The sequence below is a fragment of the Corylus avellana genome, chromosome ca4, assembly GCF_901000735.1.
Source record: "Corylus avellana chromosome ca4, CavTom2PMs-1.0".
In the NCBI taxonomy this organism is placed as follows: domain Eukaryota; kingdom Viridiplantae; phylum Streptophyta; class Magnoliopsida; order Fagales; family Betulaceae; genus Corylus; species Corylus avellana.
This window is the reverse complement of record NC_081544.1, coordinates 18,580,074-18,592,031: the sequence shown is the minus strand read 5'-3', so window position 1 is coordinate 18,592,031 and position 11,958 is coordinate 18,580,074. Positions and strand designations below refer to the sequence as shown.

At 36.0% G+C, this 11,958-nt stretch overlaps 1 protein-coding gene and 1 non-coding gene across 2 annotated transcripts; one reads left to right on the top strand and one right to left on the bottom strand.

The window, feature by feature from the left end:
* Positions 1-2,131: 2,131 nt before the first annotated feature.
* LOC132178165 (uncharacterized) lies at positions 2,132-4,848 on the bottom strand. The gene is made up of 4 exons (XM_059590619.1): positions 4,741-4,848; positions 4,517-4,656; positions 4,082-4,373; positions 2,132-2,209 (listed from the first exon to the last, which is right to left on the bottom strand). The coding sequence occupies exons 1-4, from the start codon at positions 4,846-4,848 to the stop codon at positions 2,132-2,134; spliced, it is 618 nt and encodes a 205-aa protein (XP_059446602.1).
* Positions 4,849-5,328: 480 nt separating this feature from the next.
* Positions 5,329-5,435, top strand: LOC132180151 (small nucleolar RNA R71). The gene has a single exon (XR_009440045.1). It is a non-coding gene; the product is annotated as a small nucleolar RNA R71 (small nucleolar RNA).
* Positions 5,436-11,958: the final 6,523 nt, after the last annotated feature.

Here is an 11,958-nt window from a genome sequence, read left to right as displayed (position 1 = left end):
AAAAATATAAAAATAAAAATAAAAATCAAGGGCAATATGGGAATTTTGGGATAATATTGGTCGAATTGAAAAAAAAAATTGGAACTTTGTGGGGGTGGATTGCCAAAAATTGAAACTTTGATGTTTGAATTGAAAAACGCTGTCAACTTTGGAGGGGTAAACTGTAATTTTCCCCTTTTTTTATTAAATCAAAACACAAAAACAAATAAAATAAAAATAAAATGAAATTCCAAAAAGAAAATAAAACAAAAATGTTAATTATAACTAGTAGAAAAACAAATTTAATTTAAACAAAAATTAATTTTCACAAGCAAAACGATTCCCTGGCAACGGCGCCAAAAACTTGTTGTGAGTTTTAAAATGATACTCGCAAGCGCACGAGTCGTGTGCAATATAGATTGTGCAAGTGCGAGGTCGATCCACAGGGAATTGTGTTCTGAAATTCAATTTCTTTTTAGACTAATCCTATTTTAACCTAGTTCCAAATTGTTTGTGACTTTTCTTGCAAAAATGAATATAAACTAAGTAAATAAATAAAAACGATTGTAAATCAAATGAATAAAATTACTAAGGTTTTCAAAATCCACCTCACCAAATTAATACGACACACTTTCATATTTTTGTTCATACATCCAAAGAACGATAAAAACCTAAACATGTTCTATTTTCTTTTATAAATCCTATCAAAAGAATCATTGAATCCATCCGTTGTACAAATCACAACAAATATCCAACTTAAACCAAATCATCCAATGTATCCGTTTAATCAACGAATCACAATGGATATCCTATTTAAATTGAAAGATTCGATATATCCGTTAGATGAAACACATCGAATGTCCAATTTTTTGCATTGTTAATAATCAAACATTCAATCAGAAGAATTTACTCAAATAATTGAAATAAAATAGAACGTCAAATGTTATTAAATGACGGAATTGTATGAACAACGACATGAAAGTATGAACGTAAATCATTGGCAGGGCTTCATCCTCAACCTTAGTTGAAGGATTTACCCTCTCATGACTAAAAACAACATGATTAATTCAATTGACAACATTAAAATAAATAAACTACAAAGAAAAACGTACTCAGAGCTCTAGAACGACAAAAAGGTCAAAAATATGCCCTAACGGCGCCTCCCAACGTGTGTTTACAAAAGAAAACATGGGTATTTAAACTAAAAACAAGGGTTTCAGCACTGTCAGGTCAGCGTAAGTGCGCTCGATAGCACACCAAGTGCGCTCGAGCATACTCGGGTCTCCAGGTCTTCTATAGTGCAGCACTTAAGCGTTACGTTTTTGGGCTGATGTGGACGTGCGCTCGAGCATTCAGTGCTGGGCTCGTCACTTCCCAGAATTGCAATTTTTCAATTCCTTTGCATCTTTCATAATAATCTTGTAGTTTTCCCTTAGCAACGTGCAAAACACTAAAACACCAAAACTAACAAAAACGTTAGAAAATAAGAAAGCTAAAGGCTTAGCAAATGCAAATTAAGGGTCCAAATATGCAATATTTGGCACTCATCACATGGTATCTACTCCCGGTTCCCCATGTTGATTACCCCAAGAACCTATGATGAGATTCTTTTCTCACTTTATAAAGCCTAGGATTTAGTCATCCAAATTGACTTAATTAACACATCTAAACACATGCATATGATGATCAGGCACATTCATATGAGGAATTCAATTAACCAGAAAATAACCAATTTAAATATACCAAAATATAATTGTAACAAAGGCTCCAATATTGAAATCCTAAAAAGACATGATTAGGGCTTCAATCTAGCCCCTAACAAAAAGACTAGCTGGACAAAATTAAACTAAAACTAAAAATAAAATAAAAGTAGAAACCGGATTGACTCCTGGAAGCAACTCCAAATTCTCCTCTCTGGAATTGTGTATTTTTCTAAGAGGCCTAGAGGTTTATTTATAGGCTTTAGAAAGACCTAGAAACCCTAGAAAACCTAATAAAGTCATAGGTTTAAGTTTTAGTACAATTAGGCTTCTTAAATCCCAGTTATAGTGGAAAAAGACTTCTATCGTAGCTGGGCGCCTTGAGTACACTCGATCCCAAGGGGTTGCGCTCGATCGTCCCTCTTATGCGCTCGAGCCTACTTCTAGTGCACTCAATCCTGCTCCAGCTTTTCCCACAATTTGCTTTTAAGTCCAAGACTTCCAAAAATGCTTCCTTTTCCTTCAAACACCTAGAAACAGACAAAAACACAAAAGGAATCTAAAACAACAAAAAATAACAAAACTAAGAAGTTAACATATGTAAATTAAGGGGTTAAAATATGTATATTTTAGTACTTATCACACCTCCAAACTTACATATTGCTAGTCCCTTAGCAATACTAAACTAAAAATAAAAAGAAACTAAAACAAAAACTACTCTATCTCCACTATCGTAGGAAACATGATTGAATTTAACATATGCAACAAGCCCTTTAAACTCCTAGACATCCCTAGTAGGACGAGTGAAGTCTCGTGAGGGCTTAACAGAAATGTTACCCACAAACAGTATGCAAAGTTCATGTTGTCCCCAAAACTGAAGTATCACTTAAAACCATGATTTTCATTCATTAGCAAGCTTAAAAAGATAAACTTCATCTTCACAATGAATCAGAATTTTAAAGTTTAATCACTTACAAAAGTCAAGCTAATGCATCACAAGCTCAAAATGGTGAAAGGTGAACTAACACATAAATATGAAGCTTCCAAGAAGTTCCAGTGTGCAATATCTCAATATCTCAAATTTCACTGGGATCCTTATCAAAATGAAAACCTAAGCATGGAGTCAAATTATTATTTTTTTCTTTTTAGTCAGGCTGTGCAATGTTTGGTTCTCTCAAGCTTTCTAATTGACTCATGTAGCGAGTGTTAAGTCAATGCATCCCAAACCATATGGTTTTAGGGCACCAGGTGTAAAAACACCCCTAAGGACTTACTATCTTGAGTCAAAAAGGCTATAGAACTAAACTAGCCTTGACATTAACCAATTCAAAACTTTCACCTTTTGACGTGAACACTCATTGCTTAATGAGGCAAGAGGTCCAGTTACTTCGTGAAGAACTTTAAAATTGATCATTTTTTTTTTTTTTTTTAACTTCTGCCAAAGTATTCATTTGATAAATCACCCATGTTCACCCAAGACAAAGACATCAGGTTTAAATGTCATACCTCACAAAAGATGTGCTAGTGTTAAATCAAACAAGTAAATTCTCAGATGCCTCAAGTAAGTAACCAAACTCAAAAACTTCATCATCAGATCATATGTTCGAAATTTTAAACTCACTAAAGACAATCAAATCACAATTCTTAGATTAACAAAAATTTTAAGACAGACATGAACATGCACTTTTTTCCACAAATTTAGGGACAAAGTGTGTGTAAGTGTCTCCTATACCTCCAAAATTAAATGACAAATTGTCCTCAATGTGTAGACAACATGGAAATATCTTACCCGGAAGATGGGGGAAACTGGCTGGAATGGTACGGCTCATAGCACACCCCTAAACTTTGAACGCAAGCACACTTTTCCCCGAAAACAAAACACTAAAATAAATAAAAAGGAAAACTAAAAATAAACATCAAAAATAAAATGAAAAACAGATAGAAAAATAAAAAGGATATGCTGTGGGGTGCCTCCCATAAGTGCTAAGTTTAACGTGTTCAGCCAGACTGTACTCATCTCACTGCGGTCTAAACTTGAAGCTTCAATCTTTTCTTCTCTTGAACCAAAGAGAATGAATTTTTCCTATTGCAGGGTGACTCCAAATGTCCACAGGTTGAGGCAGATCAATATGATCGACCTGAGAAACTTTCTTAACAGCATCTTGAATTAGACAGGCATTAAAAGAATTCAGGTTATCTTGAGGTAACTCCAATACATCAAAAATTTTGAAATCTATTTTCTCCCAATTTACCTTCATACTTATAGTACCCTTTTTAACACAAATTTTTGTATCTGCCATTCACATAAAGGGTCTTCCCAAGATAATAGGCAAGGGCAAAAGCATAGGGTATTCTTCCATATCTAAGACAATGAAATCCACAAGTAAGATAAATCGATCTACCTGAACCAGGACATCCTCCAAGATACCTTTCGGTCTTCTAATACTTCCGTCTACCAATTGTAAGGTGATTGAAGTTGGTTGCAACTTCCCCAAACCCAATGTCACATACATGGTATACGGCATTAGGTTGATACCTGCTCCTAGATCCAATAATGCATGCTCAATCAGCCGATTACCTATTGTGCAAGGAATAATGAAATTGCCTGGATCTTTAATCTTTGGTGGCAACTTTCCCGACAACACCGCGCTTACCTCTCTTGTTAAAAACACTTTTTCATGATCTTGAAACTTCCTTTTATGAGTGTAACAGTCCTTTAAAAATTTAGCATAAGCAGGAATTTGTTGAATTGCATCTAATAAAGGAATGTCTATTTCAACTTTTCTCAAAGTTTCTAAGATATTTAAAAGTTGCTTTCTTTCTTTGGTTTTACTAACCTCTGGGGGAAGGGTGGTGCAGTCACCTTCTCTTTTTCACTTACCTTGGAAGTTGTGGCTTCAGCTAGAGATGTTTGTCTTGTCTCATCAATTCCCACCTTGTTACCAATGACCTTACCACTTCTGAGGGCTGTTACAACCTTTAGTTGCTTGTGGCCTCATGGATTAGGTGCTGGAAATTCGTCCCTCTCTCCTTCACTCAACTCTTTGGCCATCTGCCCTACTTGCGCCTCCAATCTTTGAATGGCTTGATTGGTTGTTGCTTCTAGTTTCTGAATGGCTTGACTGGTTTGAGCATTAGTGTTTTGCTGCGCATTCACGAACTGGATCATGGCACCCTCAAGGCCATTCTTTTTTGGCTCCAGCTTTGGTTTGGCTACTTGTGGTGGAGGTCACTGTCTTAGTCCACATAGTCTGCTGGCTCCTGATTTGCAATTGAGAACATGGGACAAGACTTACTGGTGTGGTCAGAATGGGAACATATTGCACATACCTCGACTTATGCCACTTGTTTGAATGGGGCAATGCTATAAGTAGTCATGGTTTTGACTATCATATCCAGCTTCCTCTCCATGGTGGCCAATTGAGTCTGAATTCCACCAGTTGTGCCCACTTCGTGTATGCCCTTTCCTTTGAGTCCTTGTTTCCCTCTGAATGAGAATTGTTAGGAGTTCTCACTTATGATCTCAAAGAGTTCCTTGGCTTCATCACTACTCTTCTCCATTAACATGCCACCACAAGCTAAATCTACAAGATCTTTGTTAGAATCATTTAAACCCTCATAGAAGGCTTGTACCTGATCGTCTTAAGATACGTTGTGACGTAGGCATTTAAGAAGTAGCCCATTAAAGTGCTCCCATGCCTCGAAGAAGATATCCCCGTCTTTCTATTGGAAGGTCAGGATTTCCCTCCTCAATCTCCTTGTCTTATGGGCTGGGAAAAACTTCTTTAAGAACTTTGTGGCCATCTCTTCCCAGTTATGAATAGAACCTGCAGCCAAAGAATTGAACCATAACTTTGCATTATCTTTTAAAGAAAAAGGAAAAACGATTAACCTGATTCCTTCTAGAGTTAAACTCTGGATATTCTGAGTTCTGCATAGATCAAAGAAATGCTGAAAATGCAGATATGGGTCCTTTGTAGGTGTGCCTCTATAGTATGGAACCACTTTGAGCATATGTGGCAATAACTGGTAATCGCTCTACACAATAGGCTGGAAATCAATGCATGATAGCTGGTCGAGGATTTGGGGACATAATGAATTTTTTATCAGCCTTGAACTAGGGGTGGATTGTCTCTCTGCATGATTAAAGAACAAAGAAAATTAAATAACAAAAAGAAAATAAAAACATAAACAAAACTAAAAAAATAAAAAGAACTACTTACCGCTGGCACAAAGTGTGCTGAACGAGTGCACTCAATCGAACTGTGAGGTGTGCTCGATCATACTCGTGCGGAACAAAAATGAAAACAAAAATAAAAACAAAAGAAAACAACAGCTTCAACTCCCTGCAGCAGCGCGCTCGATCGCACCACTACAAAACAGGACTAGACATACGGAAATCAGAAACAATAAAACTAAAATTAAAAACAAAATAAAATAAACTAATGGGAAAAAAAATCTAAACAAAATTAAACAATCCCCGGCAACGACGCCAAAAATTTGTTGTGCCAAATACCCACCTAAATTAATAAGCAAATACTTGGTAAGTTTTACTCACAAGTGCACGAAATCAAAACAATAGTATAGGGTACAAGTACGAGATCATTCCCACGAGGATTGTTGATTTTATTTAGAATTTATTTTCCAAATTAAATATCAGAATTGTCACAAAAGATTGATATATTGAGAAGAAATAAAATAATGAAAGCGTTAGGGTTTCGACATCCACCACTAATCAGACTAATTAAGAAATAATATGCCAATGTCACAATCATACTGGTATATTTAATGTTTGTCAACCTAAGAGCGTAGTATCTACTCCTTAAGCTATTGATCTCCCTTAGCAACGAATTAGGCATGGTAACTACTCTAATTTTTTTCTTCCCTAAAGGATTTAGCATGGTATCTACTAAGTTGTTCTTTAGGGAAGCATAAATCTATAGAAATCCTCAAACACATGAAGCCTAGGGCATGGTATCTACTCCCGGTTCTCCATGTTGATAACCCCAAGAACCCGTGATGAGATTCTTTTGTCATTTTATTAAACCCAGGATTCGGTCATCCAAATTGACTTAACTAACACATCCAAACACATGCATATGATGATCTGGCACATTCATATGAGGAATTCAATTAACCATAAAATAACCAATTTAAATATACCAAAATATAATTGTAACAAAAGCGCCCCGAAATCCCAAAAAGACATGATTAGGGCTTCAATCTAGCCCCAAACAAAAAGGCTAGCTACACATAATGAAACTAAAATTAAAAATAAAATAAAAGAAGAAACCGGATTGACTCCTAGAAGCAGCTCCAAATTCTCCTCTTTGGAATTGTGTATTCTTTTAAGAGACCTAGAGGTCTATTTATAGGCTTTAAAAAGACCTAGAAACCCTAGAAAACCTAATAAAATCGTAGGTTTAAGTTTTAGTACCATTAGGCTTCTAAAATCAAAGTTATAAGTGGAAAAAGACTTCTATTGCAGCTGGGTGCCCCAAGTGTGCTCGATCCCAAAGGGTTGCACTTGATCGCTGGTGTGCGCTCGGTCGTCCCTCTTATGCACTCGAGTGCAGATGCGCTCGAGCCTACTTCTAATGTGCTTGATTCTGCTCTAGCTTTTCCCACAATTTGCTCTTTAAGTCCAAAACTTCCAGAAATGCTTCCTTTTCCTTCAAACACCTAAAAACAGACAAAAACACAAAAAGGAAGTAAAACAACACAAAATAACAGAACTAAGAAGTTAACATATGAAAATTAAGGCGCTAAAGTATGTATATTTTAGCACTTATCAGCGTCCCCCAAACTTAAACACCAAAACACTTGTCAACAAAACTAACAGCAATATTTTTTTTCACAGAAACAAAACATCAAAAGACTAATTGTTGTTAGAAACAAAAACAAAAAAAAAACGAAATGTAATGAAATAGGAAAGAAAGAATTTCTGGAGTGAAGTGCAAAAAATAAACTGGAAGAGAATTTTTACAGCGCTTCCCCCGATCATGCGGATGTCCAACCAATTCCTTCCACCCTTTTTTCTCCAAAACTTCATAGCCCTTTGGAATGATGTTTCGCCATCTTATGTAGACTTGCTTGCTTCGACAGATCTTCTTAGGAAAGTGGTTCCTAGATTTGTGTGCTTGTGTGCACAAGTCCTTGAGTATCTGGACATAAGATGGCTCTTTGAGACATTCAGGTGATGAAGCTTTGGATTCTTGATGTGTCTCAAGAGGAATAGTGATGTAGGCTAGAGCTTCAGTACTCACTTGCATGTCACTCGACCGATCAGGATTTGTTGGGGACTCATTGTTCTCTGGGTGCTCCACTTGCTTTGGGTGCTCAACTTGATCAGGGTGCTCAACTTGATCCCCTTTTTCTTCCTCCTCATTGTTATCCACAATTTCATCCTCATCAGTCCACTAAAGAATAGAACGATTGCTCTGGTCTGGTCTAGCTTGGACGTTCTCATGATAAGAATTTTCAGACTCATCCTCATCATTCATGTATTGTCCTTTAGCCATCAGCTGACCTTGATGCTCTTCTTCTTCATTGTTATCCTCTATGCTTGCATTGTCCCAATATTGACTTATTGGGTCAAGTTGACCCAACGGTAGCTTGAGTGTTGGCATTTGTGATCTCTTGCATGGCTTCTTTCAGTTCTTGAGTGGATTGTTGCATTTCTTGAGTGGATTGTCGCAATTCTTGTAGGAATGCTTTGAGTGTGTCTTCCAGTGATGACTATGGTGCAAGCTGTGGCAATTGAGTGGTGGATTGATAAGCAGGAGATTGAGCTTGATGACCGAACTGTGGATAGTTTGAATGGTGCAATTCATCAAATTGGGGAACATAATTTCCTGTAGCCTAAGCTGACCACGAGAAATCATATTGGTTGTTCCAATCTGGGTTGTAATAATTGGAATTTGAATCAAATCCTGAGCTGGAGAAGTTACTGTTTATTGGCTCATATGAAAAATTAGAAAATTGCCCAAATGCTAGACAATTGCTAACCTGATGATAAGGATTGAAACAATATGAACGTGGTTCATGTGGTGTGTAAGTGTGAGAAAAATGGGTTGGGGCAAATTTAGCTCCTATGATTTGGTTTAATTTGTCAGATAAAGCAGCGATATCAGCTTGCAAACTTTCGGGCCTACTTTCACCAAAAAGACCTTCATTCTTTTGAGCATTTGGAGAATGTACCTTGCCACTAGTCGAACCATATTGTACCCAAGGATACATGATCACTCTCACTTATTAGCATGCAACTATCCAACATAAAACATGAACCATTCTTTTTTTCCTTTTTTTTTTTAGAAAAAATAAACAAAAACAAAAATTATTCAATCAAAAATTACTATGAACACAAACTAAGCAAAAATAACCAAAAATTAAAAACTAAAACTTAAAAACTCACAAAACGGACCAAAATTAAATTTGGCAAATTCAGGTACTGATCTGTCTTGGTGCAATCTGCAGAGGTACGCTCGAGCGCAGGCTAGGTGGGATAGAGCGTAGATGCGCTCATCCGTCAGTGGTGCTGCGACTGCATGCATGCACTCCTCTGCTGGTGCTGTCTGCTGCGCGGGTGCGCTCAAGCGCGGCGTGAATAGGATCGAGCCCAGGCGTGTTGATCTGTCTAGTGTTCCTAGTGCGCTCGAGCTTACGCAGAGGGTTGTCGAGTGCAAGCGCGCACAACTGAACTAGCTACTGCTTTGGCTGCAACTACGCTCGATCGCACTTGCGTTGATGTGCGGATAGAGCTGCGGCAGAAACTGCAAAACAGGGAAAAAGAAAACACAAAAAAAAAAAAAAAAAAGGAAACTCTTTTTTGTTATTATTATTAGTAATAGGAACAAAACAAATTGCAGAAAAATAAAATCCTAATTATAACTAGTAGAAAGATAAAATCAATTTAGACATAAATTGAATTCAAAAATCAAACAATTCATCGGCAATGGTGCCAAAAACTTGTTGTGCAAATTTTAATATACTCGCAAGTGCACGAATCGTTTGAAATATAATATTTTGCAAGTGCGAGGTCAAACCCACATGGAATTGTGTTATTGAAAGCACAACTTATATATAAATTAATTTTATCCTAACCTAGTTCCCAAAAGAGTTTGATTTGGAATTTTTGAAAAAAAGACATAACATAAACTAAATAAAATAAACTAAGAGATAAAATACTAAGGATTGGGAACCCACACTTACCGAATCATAACAACATACTTCCATGTTCATCAATATTAATCTAAAGTTCTCACAATTAAAATCTTAGATATGTTTTACTATGCTTCAAATAATTAATCAAAACCATCCCATGTATCCATTTATTGCACAAATCACAAAAGGAATCCAATATCAATTAAGTCATCACATGTATCCGTAAATCACAAAAGATATTGAATTTTAATTGAAATACCAAAATGTATCCTTAGAACAAATCATAAGGAATACCCAATTTTTAGGCAAATAAAATAAAGCAATCAATTATGTGAAATTATCTCAAATCATCAAGTGTATCCTTGAATCACAAAAGATATCCAAGGATCATTCCACACATTGAAAATAAGTAAAACAATTGAAATATTAAACCCAATAAAATCAGATAAATAAAGACTTACGTAAAAGTGCTGTTTTTTCTTCATCGGTGAGGCTTCATCCCCAAGCTTAGTTGGAAATTTAGCTCCACATAAAAATAAAATCTAAACCTAAACCTAAAACCTCAAGAAAAACTAAACTAAAGAGAGAAAAGCCGTGAATTTTGTTCTCCAAACTTGTCTGATTTTTCTTGAATGCAAAAAGGTCTATTTATAGGCTTAGGAAAGTCCTAGAAGCCCTAGTAAATCTAGATAATTCGGAGGTCTGTCTTCCAGTACAAATAGAAGTCTGAAATCCCAATCTGGTTTGGAAAAGGAGTCTTTGCCACATTTTGTTTGCTCGAGTGTGCTCGAGCGCATGGCCAGTGCGCTCGATCGCACTCGTGCTTGCGTTCCATCCTCTGCAGCGCAGCACTAGCGCGCTGCTACTGTCTTGTGGTCGTGGGTGTGCTCGAGCGCAACCCATCTGGGATCGAGTGGTGGATGGTGCACTCAATCCTACCTTGGATAGCTATTTTTCAGCTTTCTTCCAAACTTTGCATTTTCTCTTTAAAGCTGCATTTTTTCTTCAACAACCTATAAAACATTAAAAACACAAAACATTAGATTATGACACAGCTAAAAGATTAACCAATGTAAGTTAAGGGGTCCAAATATGCAATATTTGGCACACATCAATAGCTACAACATTCTTAGAGGGACACAAGAGGAACACAAAAGGGACTTGTAGCATTACTCAATTTTATATTTAACCCTATCCCTATTTTACGTAAAAAATATGTTAAACATCCCAAATTTTTGTTTTAAAAGTTGGTTCCCAAATGATGTGTCACCATCTCATGAGTTGGTGACACACTTTTCAAAATAATAAATCTCATGAACATCATTTGATAACCAACTTTTGAAAAGAAAATTTAGAATGTGTAGTACGTCTCAAATTATTTTATGACCAAAAAAGAGAAGTAATTGCTTCCACATGAACGACCGACAGAAGAACATAACGATAGAAGCACTTGTTTAGTCCTCAAGATGTAGCTCAATCGGCTAGGACCACTCCTCATGAAGTGGATGTCACTAGTTCAAATCCCCCTCCCCCCTCTTGTGTGGACATGTCAAAAAACAAAAAACAAAAAAAGCACTTGTTTAATTGTATTAAATATTTCAATTACTTGTTTACAAAAAAGGAAGAAAAAAAAAATCAATTACTTTACTGACAACTGTCAAACTATATCAGTAAAGAGATCATTCAATAGACTTCAATGTGATATACTAGAATGAGTTTAAAGTATTTACATTAAACTCTTTTTTCACACAATTTCCTTCAACTTTTTTCAATAGCAGGGCCTGCCTGCTCCTGCTCCAATATAACTATATTATTACATTAGACCTTTTAACTCACATTTGGGCCGAATGTCACATTTTTCAACCAAATCAAAATAATATTAATGTCCAATAAAATTTATTTACATAAACAAGCATGTGACAATTAATGAAAAAAAAAAATTACATTCCAAGAAATAACATAATAAAGCCTCCTCACTAAGCGTCAATATTAATTATTAATAGAATGGAGTGTAGATGAAGCTAAAATGTAATTTAATTTAAATTTATTGACTCTGTGAATAATATAAATGGTTGTTTTGCCTTGCTCAATTGAGTTTGTATGTATATATAGAACA

Excerpts from the sequence above, each read along its gene's own strand:
- LOC132178165 (XM_059590619.1), bottom strand. The coding sequence starts at position 4,848 with ATGATCCAGTTCGTGAATGCGCAGCAAAACACTAATGCTCAAACCAGT. Across the intron at positions 4,657-4,740 it reads TTCAAAGATTGGAGGCGCAA|GTTGTAACAGCCCTCAGAAG; the intron begins GTAGGGCAGATG and ends AAGCAACTAAAG. Across the intron at positions 2,210-4,081 it reads TGGAGGATGTCCTGGTTCAG|GTGTTTGAAGGAAAAGGAAG; the intron begins GTAGATCGATTT and ends GTCTGTTTCTAG.